The sequence below is a fragment of the Oxyura jamaicensis genome, chromosome 8 (assembly GCF_011077185.1).
Source record: "Oxyura jamaicensis isolate SHBP4307 breed ruddy duck chromosome 8, BPBGC_Ojam_1.0, whole genome shotgun sequence".
Lineage (NCBI taxonomy): Eukaryota > Metazoa > Chordata > Aves > Anseriformes > Anatidae > Oxyura > Oxyura jamaicensis.
Genome location: NC_048900.1, coordinates 26,628,381 through 26,645,256, shown reverse-complemented (window position 1 = coordinate 26,645,256; position 16,876 = coordinate 26,628,381). Strand labels below are relative to the sequence as shown.

The 16,876-nt window shown below is 41.8% G+C and overlaps 3 protein-coding genes across 6 annotated transcripts; 1 reads left to right on the top strand and 2 right to left on the bottom strand.

Annotated features, from left to right (window-relative positions):
* Positions 1 to 1,533: 1,533 nt before the first annotated feature.
* Positions 1,534 to 8,126, bottom strand: LRRC42 (leucine rich repeat containing 42). 2 transcript variants are annotated; one of them, XM_035333336.1, is made up of 8 exons: positions 7,952 to 8,126; positions 6,901 to 7,388; positions 4,576 to 4,707; positions 3,368 to 3,486; positions 2,864 to 2,952; positions 2,670 to 2,783; positions 2,425 to 2,509; positions 1,534 to 2,023 (listed from the first exon to the last, which is right to left on the bottom strand). In XM_035333336.1, the coding sequence occupies exons 2-8, from the start codon at positions 7,371 to 7,373 to the stop codon at positions 1,767 to 1,769; spliced, it is 1,269 nt and encodes a 422-aa protein (XP_035189227.1). In that variant the 5' UTR covers positions 7,374 to 7,388; positions 7,952 to 8,126; the 3' UTR covers positions 1,534 to 1,766. The 2 variants fall into 2 exon arrangements, with proteins under 2 accessions (XP_035189227.1, XP_035189226.1); XM_035333335.1 differs by having other exon boundaries at positions 7,956 to 8,092.
* HSPB11 (heat shock protein family B (small) member 11) lies at positions 7,280 to 11,546 on the top strand. 3 transcript variants are annotated; one of them, XM_035333339.1, is made up of 5 exons: positions 7,280 to 7,410; positions 8,597 to 8,703; positions 9,374 to 9,442; positions 10,760 to 10,803; positions 11,328 to 11,546. In XM_035333339.1, the coding sequence occupies exons 2-5, from the start codon at positions 8,628 to 8,630 to the stop codon at positions 11,433 to 11,435; spliced, it is 297 nt and encodes a 98-aa protein (XP_035189230.1). In that variant the 5' UTR covers positions 7,280 to 7,410; positions 8,597 to 8,627; the 3' UTR covers positions 11,436 to 11,546. The 3 variants fall into 3 exon arrangements, with proteins under 3 accessions (XP_035189230.1, XP_035189231.1, XP_035189229.1); XM_035333340.1 differs by lacking the exon at positions 7,280 to 7,410 and adding an exon at positions 7,739 to 7,763; XM_035333338.1 differs by lacking the exon at positions 7,280 to 7,410 and adding an exon at positions 8,158 to 8,386.
* Positions 11,547 to 12,737: 1,191 nt separating this feature from the next.
* Positions 12,738 to 16,722, bottom strand: DIO1 (iodothyronine deiodinase 1). Its single transcript, XM_035333337.1, has 4 exons — positions 16,380 to 16,722; positions 14,742 to 14,885; positions 13,376 to 13,575; positions 12,738 to 12,897 (listed from the first exon to the last, which is right to left on the bottom strand). The coding sequence occupies exons 1-4, from the start codon at positions 16,708 to 16,710 to the stop codon at positions 12,832 to 12,834; spliced, it is 741 nt and encodes a 246-aa protein (XP_035189228.1). The 5' UTR covers positions 16,711 to 16,722; the 3' UTR covers positions 12,738 to 12,831.
* Positions 16,723 to 16,876: the final 154 nt, after the last annotated feature.

The following is a 16,876-nucleotide window of genomic DNA, read 5'->3' as shown; positions in this document are numbered from 1 at the left end:
CCTCAGAGCTCTGAAGAGAGATTAGGAGTTGAGTACAGAGTGGTAATGTGCCAAAGTCATCTCACGATAAAATTTACACAATGGTGTGTTTAAAAGAGGAAGTCTGCTGGTCAGCACGAGGAGCTAAGAAAAGGACTAATTTTACCAGGGGTGGAGAACGTTAAAAGCACAGTGCTCTAAAATACCTCTTTAGAAAAGTGAAGCTATACTGTGTTATTTTACTGACGCTCCTGTGACCTGGGCAGGCTGTTCACGCCAAATCACAATGCGCCTATTTTCTGTCTCGAGGTGTCAGCTCCCAGCTGCTTTACTGATGTGAAACGCAGTACACAATGCTCTGAGGCTGGCCTCTGCATGCTCACGTTAGCAGATCTCACAGAAGAGCTAGCAAAAGAAATCCATGTTGGCTGGTGAACTGAAAGCCAGCTGCAGGAGGAGGCTTGTGCTCGAGCGTCACTGCCTTCTTCCTCCCTGGTAGCAGCTCTGCTAAGTCACTGTTTGTGCCATTATTCCTCTCAGAAGAGAGCTGATGTAGTCTTCAGTGGAAGCTATAAATAGCCTAGAGTTTCTGGGAAAAAATGTAGGGCTTGAATGCAAGTGTCCTTGTTTTGTTTGTTTGTAGTCCTTGTTGAAGGAACTTCAGCAATAAAGAAACAGAGAGGCAGGGTCTTCCCTCTCATCTCTACACATTTTTGAGGTGAAGTTCCCTTTCTTGGCATCTTTGTGATTTCCAAGCATGGGCTGCTTTCCTTGTTACTGAATCATGACAAACTCTGAAGGGAAGATATCTAAATAAGCACTAGTAGAAGAAACCTGTCCCAAGTTGATGGCCTTAAAGGGCACAACGATGGTCTCAGGGTTCAGCTCGTGGGCACTGTGCACCTCAGACAGTTCTGATTGAATTCCAGTCCTGTTTTGATGATAAACAAACCTGTAGTGTTACAGCTGTATTCCTGGCTTCAGAAAGACCAAAACAGAATGATTTTATCCATGCCTTTTGTAGGAAACGTGTGCTGTTCAGCGAACACTTCCCTAAATGTTTCAGATGAAATGCAGTTAGCATATGGCAAGCTTGCACACACACTGAGAAGAGGCTTTAAAGCACAAAGCGCAGGCAGGATTTGCTTGTAAGGCAAGGAATATTACAGCGGTAGAGTTTAATCTCTGCAGTAACCCAGTTTCAGCTTTCATTTCCTGGGTTAAAAGGAAGGAGATAGGGGACTTCTGTTCTTTGAATTTCTGCAATGTTACCGAGGGGTTTCTGTCTCTCTGCTTCCCTCCCTCCCCCAGGCCCGTACTTATCCTGTTTGCTTCCTCCCTTTGTCAGAGCTCTATCAGCACAGCCTCTGCTTTTACAGGCTGAGGCTTCTGTACTAGCAGCGCTGTTAAAGGCCCACTGCACTTGACAAGCACAGCACAGCTTTACTTCCAATAAGTTGCAATGGTTATTAGTCTCTAGCCACTGAAGAGACAAGAGATGAGAAGGGACAGGACCAGTATTTTTGTGAACAATATCTATGTCAGAAGAATTTGTTAAGGATGACAACAAAAACTTTATTTGAAAAAAATTATGTATTGAAAATATACAGTAGTAACATCACCCATCTCCTGGATTCTAGCCCTCCCCTTCCCAAGCCTACGATAACACAAGCATAGCACAGCAGCCAGCTTTAACAATACTGGTCTGCTTTGTTACTCCCTCTGAACACATCCAAAATCCGTTGTCAGCAAGAAAACAACAAACAAAAGACTCGTTTCTTTCTGACTCAGTAGGTATTTAACAAATCCCAGTCCTCCACTGTGAGGCACAGATGCTTCTGTTTGGAAGTCCTTTCTCTCTCTTGTTCAGCCAAAGCTCTTTTTTTATTGTTCTTTGATTCATGGCTGCCTGCAACCTCCTTTTTCAAAGGTGAATGGCAATTTTGAACGTTTTCCTTATAAAACTGCAAGTTTCCAGATGCTTTGGTTTCTGTCTCTACCAACTTGCATTTGACTGCTTCTTCTCTTCTGCGTGTCTTGCCATCTACAGGGGGGAAAACAAAAAGTTCAGAGTTGGGGAAAAACAGAATTATGCCTTAAAATGCACACTTGTGTTGCGAATTATTCTGGCCAAGCAAACCTGGAAATACTGTCTGTTTTGCTGAAACATACACAGGGGAAACCAACGTTTTTATTTTGGACTCAGGATTTTAAGGAGAAAACTCAGTTATTAGATGTTGCCCTAAGCCTGCTGTCATGCTGATTTTTAAGTTATCCAGCAGTCTAACAAATACAATACACAAAAAAAACCTCCCACCACATTGTAAAGTAGTTGCACAAATGGCTGAAATTGCACATCTGAGATGCAATTTGTACTACAAAAATGCACGAAAATATTCCTCCTAGAAAACAGTTAAATAATGTGGTCTCTATTCAATTACGTACAGAAGTGCTGAGCTGCTGTTCTGGATCTCAAGTCTTCTTGCGGCTTGACAGCCTCCATGACTGCCTGCTCCCACTGCAAAACTGTCTGAAAGAAGATTTGAGGGAGTTAAAAATATTTCTTGTAAAGTTTACAGAAACATCAACAGAAACAACTCTATCCCTTACTACTTCCTATTCAGCAATTCAATTCCTCATAGGTATAAGAACAATTTCTAGAAAAGTAAAATAAACTTAAAACCCCGTACCTGCTCTGCCCATCCCTCTGTTTTGCAGTTACTGTGATCAAATTCTTTCAGAGGCACTTCTGAGTGAACCAAGCCTATCTGCATTTGGATTCGTTTAATGACAGCATTAACGTCCTAGTGAAAAGGGAAATAAAATGGTCAGAAGGAAAGAACATTTGGTTATGCTTGTCCATTAAACTTAGAAGCTCTTTTACCTTGAGACCTGTCCCAGAAATGTCCAAACAATTCAACTTCTTGAAACAAAGCAGGTATCCAATTCCCACATCTGTGATTTTAGGGTTACCTGTAAGGTCAGGTAAGGTTAGTTAAGTTGCCAGATGTGGAAGAAGATAGAATACCAAGAAATTGGTTGTTCCAAAAGCTAACACTTCAACAAGGGATTTTTTGGGCCGTTCTTTGGAGGATGATTCATGTTTGGAAATTGAGTCAAATGTGGTATTTTTCCTCTAATGGTCAAAATACAAGTTTTACAATATTACTTCCCATACCATTAGAGATATGTATGTAAGTAACGAGTAGCTGAGACTTACAGGTACGACCTGTGCCTTTTGGGAAGTTGGTGGTCAAACCTGGGGCTGGGTACTAGGCTCACAGGAATTGTTAAATTATTTGTATCCCTTCAATATTAAGTAGGAAAAAATCTTTATCAAAAAAAAAAGATACAGTCTGCTTCTAACATTATACCATGAAGCACTTACAAGACAAGTCTAATACCAAGAGATTCTCAAGTCCCTTTTTCAATACTCGTACTGGTGCTGTCATTCTGCGAAGGCCCGCATCTGATAAAGCGTTGTCTTTCAAGAGAAGCCTTTTTACACTGGAAGGAGAAATATAAAACAATCGTTACAGTCACTTTACTTAGACAGCTTTGCAAAATATCTTAAAAGTCTATGTAGAAAGTCTGGGCTCATCTTGTGCCAACCCTTCAGCCTACTGAAGGGTTAACAAAAACTTTTTATTAACATTAATAAAAAGTAGCAAGAAAGAATCCTGGGTTGGTAGGACTGACAGATGTTTTTATATTCCTTCTGCTAGCTCAACAGAAGCACTTATTTGATCAGTTATTCATGAAACTCCAGTGACAAACTTGTCCTAGAGCACAAGCATTTGCTAACAGAGACAAGGAGGTTCTTTAAAAGTTGAAGTTATTTAAATCGGGGCTGCCAATCTCAACTTCACTCAAAACTGAAAAAAGAAAAACACTTGGCAAAATGGAAGAGGTAATGGATTTGGGAAGAGATACAGCAATGATTTTTAGCAATGAGGTATTAACACAGATGAACTAAGGAAAAACACAACATTACAACATTTTTCAAAGTGCTTTGAAAACAAAATCTCGCCTCAAAATGCATCAAAATATTGAAGTTTTATATTAATGTCATATCCTCTAGTTAACAGCTATTCTGCCTACTGTTCTCCCCATTTTTCTACTTTTCAATCTTCAGTATCAAACTTTATAAAATTTATTTTCCAAAGTATTAATTAACTTAGTATCAACCTAGTGCTTGCAGAAATCTCCATCTGGCATATTGGTTTAGTTAAAAATTTGTCTGATAAAAGTTATCCCTTAAAGAATGAAATAAAAGTGTAAAGTTGTTAAAAATGCTGAAGATGCTTTTTTTTTTTTTTTTACCTGCCCAATGGAAATTATAAAAATACATGAGAATTATCTCACACATTTGTAGTACCTTTGAAATTTAGTATGTCTTTTAGAGCACGTTCATTTTGTACAATAAATTCTGTATTTTGTTTACCTCAAGAGCAGGTTTTATCAGCAACCAAAATCTTCAAACTTACACACTACTTTCTGTGAAATTTTTCTTTAAAGTCACACCTTGATTCTTTGAACTGCTCAGTGATAGGAAAAGAAAGTGTCATCTTTAGATACACATCAAGCAACTAGTACCTAGACAGAGCCTCTTTAGTGAGGTGTTCTAAAAGTTCATGTTCATCTCCGAGTTTACAACAGGAAAGATCCAAACACGTCAGATCCCGGAAAGACTTAATTTCTTCGAGTTTTTCAGAGATAAGCAGGTATCTGTAAAGAACAAAAAAAACCTATCAGTGTTCAGGGCACATTCGAAAGGTCCTCAAGTATTCTCAAGTGTCACAAGCATAACACTGTTATTTCTCATATGTACCTGTGTGGAAACTGACAGAAATTGGCCAGCTGTTGTAATTATCTTTTTACACTGCATTCTGCACACAACACATCTGAATCCCCAGCCTTCTCCTTGAATAAATATCATGGTTTTGCTTTCACACAGAATAATGGACTAACGATTACAACCTCAATTTGCAAACATCATTATTAGGGGCCTGTTTACAGATTATTTCTGTATTATTTCAGAATGATGTAGAATATATTACTTTAAATCAGAGTCACAAATTGCTCTTCCTTAGTATCTAGGTAGCATGGAGACAAACCAACATACACCCGGGTTTCAAATCTATTCTGAATGCATCAGCATAGCTTGCCAAATGGTAAGATTTTACTTTCCACATGGGTAAATACAATACTTCACTAGAGACGTTGCCCAGCTCACTAGACTGAGTCCAAAAGGATGCCCGCAGTACCCTGGACTCCTACTGGAGTTGTGACTACACCCCAGGCAGTGGTTACTCAGTGGGTTATTTTTTTTTGAGCTGTGTTGGTTCCCCGATTCGACTCACTGTGCAGCCATGCAAACATCTGTGCTGGAACTATTCAGTAGGAGGTTTAGAGGTAGGAATGCACTGAAGAATGGCATGCATGAATATGCAGTAACACCCTGCTTGCATGTAGCAGTTACTACCTTACCCCCATCTCCCCTACATTTGCCTTATTTCCACAGCAATACAACCCCTGAATTCACTAATCTTTCCTGAATTTACCTCATAGGCCCCATGGCAACACAATCCCTAAGGATAATATCTTAAGTGCTGAAAGTAGGTGTGTTTACTAATTTCATTCCTCAGTGAATGCCTTTTTACCCATGGAAGTATGAGCACCTTCTTAGTGCCGGTGTATCTACCAAACTACCCCACCAAATCCCTTTGCCAAGCAATTCAGTTTTGTGGAAGGCAGTATGTGCAGTCAGAGTGTGAAACAACTCTCGACAAGAGCGCTGTAGCTCTGAGGGCTTGTGAAGAGTGGGCTCTTTCATAAATACAATTAATCAAAAAAAAAAGCCTTAGTATCTTACTTCCTGGATTTCAAAGACTTGATACTTAACTAAGCTTTCTGTAATAGCAAACTATGCCAGAGGTAACTTCACTGCTGAATTAAGCTCATAAAAAGTATCTGTACTAAAAATAAAGAGGGAGTAGGTTTAAGGGATAAAACAAAGGATAATTGACCTCTGATCAAACATTCCTACTGTGCTCAAAACACCCTCAGCACTTCAGATGAATATGTCTGCACTTTGATTTTAAACTGGATAAACCATCCCTTTTAAAGTGTATAGATGGAAAATAGTCTCATTACATTACTTGGAAAGACTTCAGTAGCAGCAAAGCTTTAAAAGCACGTTCAGTTTTAAGCTTGGTCAGACTCTTGTAGAGAAATAAAACGTGAACATTGAGAAAGTGGAAAAAAAAAAAAAAAAAGCTGTATTCTAATCAGAACCTCATTAAGGTATGTTCAGTATGGGGATAGGAACCACACTTACCACTAAGGTAAAACCTGCCTGACTTCAAAGGCTCTAACTCTCACCTACAAGACTGTATCTTCTGCTCAGCACCCAAAATGAAACAGGATAAAAAAATGAAACGAGTTAAAAACTTATAGTAAATAATCCCAGATGGTCTGCAAGGGTGTATTTTATCTCTACAGTCAGCTAAGCATGTTGAAATGCTAGTAAGTACAATTACAAAAATGACCAAAGAAATACCTGAGATGGCATTACACATACAGACTATTATGCAAATACTGATTAGGATTTTTAAAAAATAGTTTCAAGTTTAATCCTTCAAATAAAATCCTCTGTTAGTTAACATGGATGTATTCTATTACCTGCATTGGCTTGTATCTTAGTGTGAAACCAGCAGCTGTGGGCTGTACTTGTTAGGAAAGGAATGGTACGAAAGGATACCAGCAGCAGAGTAAGACAAGGCTCAAGTCAGTTGACTAAAAATAGGTGGTGCTATAAGGCCTAAATTTTTTGAAAAGTTACTTTGGAGAGAAAATAAGGGAAAATTTAAGCATGCTAGCAAAAAGCACTAGGAGATGTTTGTTACTGAATGCACTTACCTATTCCGCAGACATAATGAACATAGCACCAAGCTGCCATATGCTTCAGTAAACTTCTGTAGAGCTCTCAGTCCTGTAACTGGTTCTGTGAACTTTTGTCTTGCTTCTGCGGCTGAAAAGAGCTTTTCAGCAATCTGCTCTGGGAAACCAATCAACGAGTCAATGTGGTCAACGTTGTCAGAAATGTACCCCAGCACTAGGCTGAAGAGGGACTTGGCCGAGTATCGGAGGTTCCCCTCCTTGGTGTACGTGAAGATGAAATGATCAGTCCTCTGCCTCCTTGCCCTATCATCCTCCCTGTTCATACAAAGCTCCACAGAAAATCCTCTGGAGAACAGCCTGAAAGGTCTTGCTTTGGGAGTGACATTCTGTATGCCACCCGCACCCTGGTTTACCACGTGCAGCTTCCCATTTTCACGCACGTATATTGGCCCGGTATCCAGACAGCTTTCTGAGTGGAGCCAGCACGACATTCCCCTCGTCCAGTTCTGCAAAAACAAACCGAAACAGGTAAAGCACACCTTGGGAAAGACCCCAAGCCCTGTCGGCGATCCTGGGTGCCCTGAGTGCAGGTTGTCACGTAACCCTGCAGCGCCAGGAGGGCCGAGCCGCCTCCAGCAGGGCTGTGTGCTGTCTGCCATCAGGCCACAGACACTGGACATGGGGGGGGCTGAACCCAGGGATGGCGAAGGGGAGCCGGGGTGTGTGTGGGGGGGCGCAGCTGGGCCCTGGCTGTGCTGCAAGAAGGGGAGAAAGAAGAGAAGGAGGAGGAGGAGGAGGAAGAGGAGGAGGGGGGTAAATGGCTGACCGCAGCCGGGCAGCAGAGCCTGCCGGAGGGCCCCCCTCCCTGCTCCCAGAGAAGGGGATAAGGGTGGGCAGCGCAGGGGTGCCCCAGCCGGCACCGAGGTCTCCGCGGGGGGCTCTGCTTTGCGCCATGCCCCCAGCCCCGGAGCCCGCCGCGGAGGTGGCTGAGGAGGACTGGGGCTCGACCCCTTCCCTGCCCGGCAGGAACGGGGCTGAGGAGCCCTGGACCGGGGGGCGCTGCCCGCACCTACCTGCCCCGCCGGGGCCGCCCCGCCGCGCCGTCAGCCGGGGCCGCGCTCGCCGCTCCCATCCCGCAGCGCCGGCGGCAGCAGGCGGGGCCGAGCCGGGGGCGGGCAGCGGGAGGGGAGCGGGGCTGGCACCGGGGCGCTGAGGGGACGCGGCCCCGGCGTGGGCTCTGCGGGGAGGCACCGCCGCCATTTCCCCGGTCCCGCCCCGGCGGGGTCCCGCTGCCGCCGCCCGCTGCGGCACCGGCTCGCCCGGCCCCAGCCGCGGTCTCTGAGGCGTCGCCGCTGCCCGGTACCGGCAGCGCCGGGCTCGGCCTTCCCCTCCGCTCCCGGCCCGCGATGGGGGCCGCCGACTGGTGCTGGAGCTCGGCGGGCGCTGCCCTCGTCCTGGCCACCTCCAGCGACCCGGAGCACCCCGCCGAGAACATGGCGGACGGGTGAGGGCGGCGCGGGGCCGTGAGGGGGGTCCCCTGGCACCACGGTGCCTCACGTCGCTGAAGTATTTTCTGCCTCCCCAGCACAAACTAAAATGTCCCCAGTAATAATGGCCTCGCATTCTTTCTTTCTTTATTTTTAAATTTCCTTTCAAGGCAGCTAGAAATAGCCGCGGGTGGTTTTCTTTTTTTTTTGTCCTGCTTTCTCCACAGAAGTTCTGAAACGTTCTGGACGACGACAGGAATGTTCCCGCAGGAATTCATTATTGGTTTTCCTAAATGTGTAAAAATCAGCAAAGTCGCAATCCAGTGTTACTTGGGTAAGGCTTTGTGTATTGCAGTGTGCAGTACAGATTATTCAAAATGTACTCACCTACATGCACGTTCTCTCAGTAGCCTCGTATTTTTAAGTAGTCACTTTTAGCATGTTAATAAAGGTACAGCTTAACAAAACACATATCTTGCATATCCAAAGTTTTTCATAAATCTGTCAGAAAAAAAGATGGCCAATCTGCCCCAGCTGCAGTTGTTACTGCGTTCTCATAGCAACCTTGTATGGATCTTATAATTAAGTAGTACAGTGTGGCTGATACAATTTTATGGGCAGAACCGCAATACTTACTATTTTCATGATTTATTTTTAATACTGATTTTTATATTTGTGTATGACAACTCTGAATTTTCTTTTCTAAAATAAAGTTGAGGGAAAATGCGAGCTGTAAGACCAAAAGGACTGTTCTGAGGCGAGAGCGTGGGTACAGGAGCTTGACCGTCAGCAGAGGCTGTACAACACAACTGGAAACTTGTCCTTGTTTGTCCAACCTGAAACAGGAGTGTGGTGGTTTTATTGCAGTCCTAGTCCCTAAGCTAGAGGAGCAATTAATTAGTTAATACTGATAAGATGCTTTGTAAATAGAAAGTGATGCAATGAATATCATTTTCAATAAAATGCAGAACTTATGTTGATATTTTAAATGCTATGTATTTTAGTGCGGACCTTGAGGATTGAAAGAAGCGTATCTAAAGACCCAGTAGATTTTGAACAGTGCATTGAAAAAGGTAAGGTTGTGAATCTGAAGTGGACGGGGTTTTGTGGTAGTGATGTAGAGCTGTGCATTTGCTGATTCACTTATTTCAAAGTTTTTTTGAACAACAAAGCTTTTGTTAGGCAAACTAGGAAGGATTCCAATTGACTTTTTCTGTTACTACACACAGAGATAACTAAGAAAAAAATCAAACTTCATTAGGAAGTTTTATTTTTTATTTTTTCTCCCCTAGAAAAATAACTTAGTAATACTAGAATGTGTACCCTGGCATATTGTATCCCAGCATATATCTGAAAACAAGACTAGGCACATTGTCAGGCTTTGGTATAGCCTTGCGACCTAGATTTCTTCTGATAATTTCAGTTAGTATTGGTTACGTTTTTTAAATTTCACAGGAATCCCTGTTTTCCTGCAAAAATTCCTTGATATTATACTATAGAGTAACTTTCACAGTAAGGCATTTACATTTTGACTATAGTCACCTGAAAAATGTCAGTGGTGCACCTTCTGGAGGGAGCTATCACTTCTTGCATAAATTATATCAAATTTTTGGAGGTCCCCATTGGTTTCTTTGGGTATTGAGTGAGAACTTGGACATGTTGGAAAATAACCAGGTTTCATGTCATGTAGCCATTTTCTCAACTTGAAGACTGCATTTTCAGATGGAATGGTATACAAATGCACCAGGAAACAATACATTTTCTTCTAATGTTCATTCTTAATTTTATGCCTTTCAGTAAGTTTGTGTAGTGTGTAAAAAATACGCTTATAAAATTGAGCTTAGATTTTATATAGGTTCTATTGAGACATACAGATAAAACCATCCTTTTTATCATTGGTGCCCTCTGTATTTTTTCAGTGAGTCATTTTAACTCTGTGTCTTTTGAGTATTCAGGTCTGGCTTGATGATTATGTTATTAGATATTTGTTTAATAGACACATTTAATTAAGATTATGAACACTGATGTTCTGATTAGCTGTTTGGAGATGTAAAATGATGTAGAAGGGCTCGAGCACTACTTGTACACTCTCTTTTGTTCCAAAAAATTAAAATCAGACTTACATAATATAATAGAGGGTCATTTCCTGCATGATTGTTTTTTTTAATGCCCCTTGGGTGATGTTTTTTAAAGCAGTGTCATGAGTTATATTTTTACACTGGGATATTGCAAAGAGTATTTGTTCTCTTAAATAACCCTGTAAAGAACAATTTCTGTATGTTGTGTGAGTTCATGCTTCTTAAACTCTCATGAACTCTGATGTCCAGTGAAAATTTTTCACAGCATTGTGGACTGTTTCTCATTATTTGCTGAAAATATGTATTTTCTAGATTTGCAACACACAGAAGGACAGCTTCAAATGGAAGAATTCCAAGTGAGTATTTACAGGATACAGCAGCAGTGCTTCACAGAACAGGATATTTAGACTAATTGGGTAGAAACCATGAAAAATCAAAACATTTTTATTTATAATTATTGCTAACTCAACATTAGATACAGGAATTCATAGATCATGATATAAGATTGCATTTTCCTGCTGCTCCTCTCTAGATTGGGGTATGAAGTTGCATCTGACTACTGCTCCTAACTGTGAAAGAGCTCCTTTCACAAGAGTGGTCTTTCCTCCCTGAAGTGTTGTGGCAGAGCGGTGGTCTTTCCTCCCTGAATTGTTGTTGTGAAGGCTGCAAACGATATTCAGGAGTGGGGAGGGACAACTGTTTTTAACTACTCTCTTCTAAAGAATCTCTGAAGCTGGCTAAATTTTTTAAAACACCATGATTTATACGTAAATTGAAAACAGCCATGGGAGCACAGGTTCTTCTAACAAACTTCTGCGAATAGCTTGGTAGTTATGTTACTACAGAGACTAAAATAACTTTTTTTTTTTTCCTTCTACAGCTTCCTGATTTCCCAGCCACTTACTTGCGTTTCATCATCAAGTCTGCCTTTGATCATTTTGTATCAGTGCACAGGGTGATGGCAGAGGGCACAGCAGAAAACACTTAAGTCCAGCTTAAGTTTGTACCTTTTTTTCCCCTTTTTGTATTATATTTTGATATGCATATTGCAGGGAATATTTATTATTAAACCTTTGTATTAAAGTGTTTTTCAAAGATACAGATGTAGTGTGTATTCACCACTGGTTTAATGTACGTAATGCAGTTAATTTGTAAGCAGCTGCATAGATACTTTTGCCAGGGGCTTGTGTAACATTAGTTTTATAAATACATAACCAGAGTTCTGTTTGGACAGGAAATTGCAGAAATACATGGAAAGCATGAACGCCTGTGGTGCACGACTGAGAAGTCTGCAGCTCCCACTTGGCTCAGCTAGAGCGGACACCTCTGAAAAAAATCAAGACATGTCCAGTTGGTTCATTAACAGAATTAAGAGTCTGTGCTTAGATGTCCTTAATTATAGTAACAGCTGTCTAGTTTTATATAACCTAGAGTGTTACCGAGAATACTTGAACATAGTTCATTCAGTCCATAGTCCATCACGGTTCCATTGTCCATTTAAATCATTGTGTTTAGGTCAGGCTTTCTTAACTTATGAATTAAAACCCAGTTTCCCGTCAGATGTTTCCCTTGCATTTGGAGTTGAATACAAAAAAGTGTGAAGTACTTAAACGGGAGGCATTACTTCTTACTGTCAAGGAAGTTCTTCAAAAGTTCTTAAATTGGAAACCTTCTCTTTAACTCAAAAGAAACTGTGCAAGAATAATAGGATGTATATAAACTTCTACTAATGCTTATAAATAACTGGAGAGGAAAAACAAGCTGGAGCCGTACGATGCTCTGATAGTTTTTTAATAATTGCAGATCAATCCTTTGTTTCTATAAATATTTTCTAAAGTCAGGTCAGAGCTGTCTGTGCTTTAAGCTATGACTGTCATAACAAATATTAATAGAAACAAATGTTAATAGAGATTGTCTTATTCAGAAGCCTTCTGAAGTCTGTGGAAGTGAACGTTTAAGAAAATTGGATGTGTACAAGAGAAAGAGAAACTTATTAATGTGAAATTGGTTGTTTTGCATGCCAGTTGACTTTTGCAAATGTCACCACCCCTGAGGTTTATCCTGCACAGTATGCCTTAGGAATGTAAATGTCGATATCCAATCCTAATAGCTCAGCTGCTCTTCGTTACTGCGTGTGGTGTAAGTGCAGTAAGACACTACAATGCGACAGATGAGGTTGTACCAATGAGACTTGAAAACCTCCAGACAAATAAGTGATGAACCACACTGTAGATGCTCTTTAGATGCACTTGTTATTCTCTGTCTAGGTGTTCTGTTATTTTTAAATTCCTTTTTTTAACAGTTATATCCATGAAAAGTTATTCATTGAGTTTTTTTTTTTTTTTTTTTTTTATCCAGTTAGTCTTTACTCTGAAGTCCTTTTTCTATTTCAGTTTTTCCAGGATGGTGCGTATTTCCTGGGGGTGATAGTTCCAAGGCCCCACTCCTCCCTGGAAAGGAATAAAATTATACAGTAATGCTCAAATACACAGAGCAGAAGTCCTTTAGAGCACAGCAGTTAAATCAGAGCTGTGGGTAGGTGTACTTGGGTTTCTTTTGCTTGGCAGCTGTCGCATGGGAGATGGTGTGTGCACAGGTCACACCCTGCTGTGTAGCTGGGGCAGGGCCAGTGCTGGGATCCTGGAGCTGGGGAGTGTTCCTGGATCTCACAGCTTAGATGTAGCTAGGTTTTCTAACGAGCCATGGGATAAATATTTGAGCAGGACTGAGGTGTACATCAAATATGTACACTGCAAAGGCCCAGACTGGTTTTACTGCAAGTCCTTTTCTTTTTTTCTACAGTTACAGTGAATTGTGAAATCAGCAGCTAGGAAATAGAATGAAATACTTGCATAAAATGTAAAACATTCTTATTTTAAAAGTTGAGAATCTCATTGTATTGTGCCCATTATTGTTGATGGGTTTTACCTTGTAGATAACCTTCCCTTCTTGAAGTAGGTACAGTCTTTCGGGCAGTGCAGCATATTTTGAACTGCTGAGGTTTTCCATGGTGTCTAAAACCACTGGACATAAAGGATTATTTTTCTGAAGAAATTGTGCTGCAATTTTTCGATCTTCAAGGCTTCTGTGATTTTTAATAACAATATTGTTTTTAAAAGCCCATCCATCTGGAACAAATGAGAAAGGTATTTAGCAAGGAACATTTAGAATAGACAGTTGGGGTGGAGGTGGACTGTGTGTCACGTACCAAAACTGTGTTAAAAGAATATAGCAATTTACTTCTAACACCAAAACTTGCCATGAAATTAAGGTCCCCTTCAGAGTAGGAGAACACTACAGCTTTGCAAATAAATAATCACATGGTGTGTGTGTTTGTTTGTTTCCCCACTTCAGTTTGAACAAACTGCATTTCTTCCTTGCCCTGGATTCGGAAATACTTGATGCATTTTAGCTGAAATTTTTGAAATTACTGGTGCCGAGAAGGAGATTTTTAAATTACAAGCTGATTATCAGCTGTTAGCTGATACCTGTTCATTTAGTAGTCTTAGCAACAACGTTGTTCATTCAGCTTGATTCTACTCATTAAGCCTATAAAGTTAATTCTAGATCTGATAACCGAAATGTACAAGAGAGAAGGCCCCTCCTCGTTTTTTAGAAATATGCAAATAAACATTTGCATGTAACTTCCTAGGAAAGGGGAAACAAGTAAAAGATTTTGGTGGCTTGGCTGTCTGTTTCTCAAGACCTGTAAGTGATGTAATGCTAGAAAACTTGAAAACTGTAAGCGTTGCATTTTAGAAAACCACCTTAACCCTGGGATAAAAATCTCTGCCAACATGTTACTTAGTCCAGTGTAGATAAAAGAGCGTGTGCAGTTTGTTTGCTATTTTTTAATTAAAGTCTGCATCCTGTCCTTGACACGTGTTAAAAATGATTTACAAAAACTTTACTGTTTTGATTTTAAAACACTTAACACATGCTGTCATTGCACACAACCTTTGTTCTGTGAAACGCTCTATTCATTTTTGTTCATATTTTTCAAAAGGAGCTCTACTACAACTGGGAGGAAGTTTTGCAAAGATTTAACTATGTGCTTTGCTTCATGGAGATAAGCATCTTCAACAGCAGTATTTCAGTGTAAAGTCAGATGTGTGAGTAAAATTGTTGGAGAACCAGGGATGTAATCTGGTGCCTGGATTTGGTGTTGCCACTTTTGATTTTAGGAAGATTTCTTTCTCATTTGTAGTTACCTCCTTTGCTAAAATGCTTTTCTTTCTAAAAGGAATGCTGCATATCTGACATTCTGGTGGGTATTAATATGTTTGTACTGTACCTGCTGCATGAGCTTCTTCGATGTAGATGATTAGGAAATCTGCTATTGAGCTGAAATCTTTGACGAGCTTGTTGAACTCATCAAATTTGAACATAAATGAAGGTCAGGTGCAACTGCCAAAATTCAGGATTAAAGGTCGGTTACCTAGAAGAAAAGCAGGGGACACTCTGGTTAAGTTGGTGGGAGGGAGGCAGCAGAAAATTGGCAGCAGAACATCTGTATCACCAAGTTCCTGTGCAAAACAAGCACAAAGATGCTTTCTGTTCCTTAGCCTGGCACTGACCAGCAGAGGATCCAATAGTGAGCTTAACCAAGGAGGGTCCTTTCTGTGCAAAGCCCAGCGAAGGCAGAAGGTACCCTACAGATACACGTCTTGTGTCCTCCCCATGAGAGCCATTTCTCAAGTCACCAGCATTTGGGGATAGCAAACTGCTCTAAAATGGAAGTACAGCATGTAGTGCCTGGCAGCCTCCCCGAGATCTTTCATCCTAAGGACTTTGAAAAGTACTATGCGTGATCGTTTGTAAGGTTTCTCAGCAGACAGTGATTCAGAGATGGACATCTAAGCACAGATTCTAAATTCTGTTGAACCGGCGTGACACGTCTTGGCTTTTTTCAGAGGTGTCTGCTCTAGCTGAGGTGAGTGGAAGCTGCAGACTTCTCAGTCATACGTCACAGGCGCTCATGCTTTCCATGTATTTCTGCAGTTTCCTGTCCGAACAGAACTCTGGTTATGCATTTATTAAACTAATGTTACACAAGCCCCTGGCAAAAGTATCTATGCAGTTGCTGACGGATTAGCACGGTATGTACCACGTGTTTGCGTCTGCATAATCGATTGCAGGGCTTCAGTTTAAGAGAACTTGCAGGATTTTTAGTCCATGGCCATGCTAAATTATCTCAAGTGTGTTCAAGATCTTCCTCCTGGCTGGACTTAGCTTCAAAAAACTGCTGCTAGCATATTTTGCATCTTAAAGAACCTAATAGCAGGGGTACCTTTCTGTGAATATTGTGTATCTCAAATTGTGCAACCCTCTTTTGTATATAAATACAGAGAGAGAAAGAGAGGGATTTAATGCCTCCCATGGGGACAGACACTGCCGCTTAATGATTAATTCCACGTTCTACAGAGAGCTCGGTGGGAGGTAGCGGACAAAGTACAAAGCAACTTCTTTCTCTTCTGCCTCATTTCTAGCTGCTTTAAATCTGCAAAAACACTGTGTGCTTTCGAGTTTCTAGGCTCTGTTCTGGCATGGGACTTTGTGTATGTACAGGGAATGACAGCCAATGGTCGTGACTCACTGCACCCGGTTCTGCCTCTGGATCTTCTCCCCCTAAAACAAATTACCACTTTTGCTGTCCAAAGGAGGTATTTCTAGATAGAGCCAGCTTTTGCAAGAGGTTGCTAAGCTTACTGGCGTGCAGGGATGGTGTATCCAGGACAATAAGCAGGTTATTTTAGAAAATCAAGAGGCAGACAGCTGGCATGAGAGCGCACGAGACAGCAGAGCAGGCTGGCGGTGTTCATTTGATGAGAAAGATGCAGCACGTTCCCTGATTGTCCCTGTCCTCTTGCAGCTTCTTGTCCTCACCTACCACTTCAGCACACCCAAACCGTTTACAAGGATGATTACGGACCTCGCATGAAGTCGAAGAGGAGCCGGACGTCCCCCTGGGAAGTCACCACTGGCGTGTTGGGAGCAGGCTGTCCCTCGCAGGCTTCGTCCTCCAGCCTCTTCCACTTCACCTTCAGCACGAAGAGTAAATACTGGAAGCTGAAAAAGGTCGGGCCCCAGTTTTCGTAGCTGAACTTCGGGTTCTGGTTCATTCTGCTCTTCTCGCCTTGTTTTAGGATGTGTCTTTTCATGGCGTTGGGGAACAGCACCATCAGCGTTTTGCCGACAACAACGCTGGCAGTAACGTGCAGAAGAATGAGGGCTTTCTGTAGCAGCAGCCTGATGCTGAACATCGTGCTGGAGGTGAGGGCTTCGGATGGGAGCACAGTGAGACAGCAGGGGCAAAGGTAGCCAGGTGGGGAGGACAGGCGTTCACGTGCTTGGCCCAATTTCTGCCTGGCCTTGCCCCCTTCCACCTCCCCATGGACTCCACGCGTCTGGGGGCGAGGAGCCTGCCTG

Bases quoted from the DNA above. Each gene is read 5' to 3' on its own strand.
- HSPB11 (XM_035333338.1), top strand. From the start codon at position 8,289: ATGGGGGCCGCCGACTGGTGCTGGAGCTCGGCGGGCGCTGCCCTCGTC. The intron at 8,704-9,373 runs GTAAGGCTTTGT...TATGTATTTTAG, and splicing joins CGCAATCCAGTGTTACTTGG to TGCGGACCTTGAGGATTGAA. The intron at 9,443-10,759 runs GTAAGGTTGTGA...TGTATTTTCTAG, and splicing joins TGAACAGTGCATTGAAAAAG to ATTTGCAACACACAGAAGGA.
- LRRC42 (XM_035333336.1), bottom strand. From the start codon at position 7,373: ATGTCGTGCTGGCTCCACTCAGAAAGCTGTCTGGATACCGGGCCAATA. The intron at 4,708-6,900 runs GTAAGTGCATTC...TGTTCTTTACAG, and splicing joins TCATTATGTCTGCGGAATAG to ATACCTGCTTATCTCTGAAA. The intron at 2,784-2,863 runs GTAAAAGAGCTT...CCTTTTCACTAG, and splicing joins TTTCTGGGACAGGTCTCAAG to GACGTTAATGCTGTCATTAA.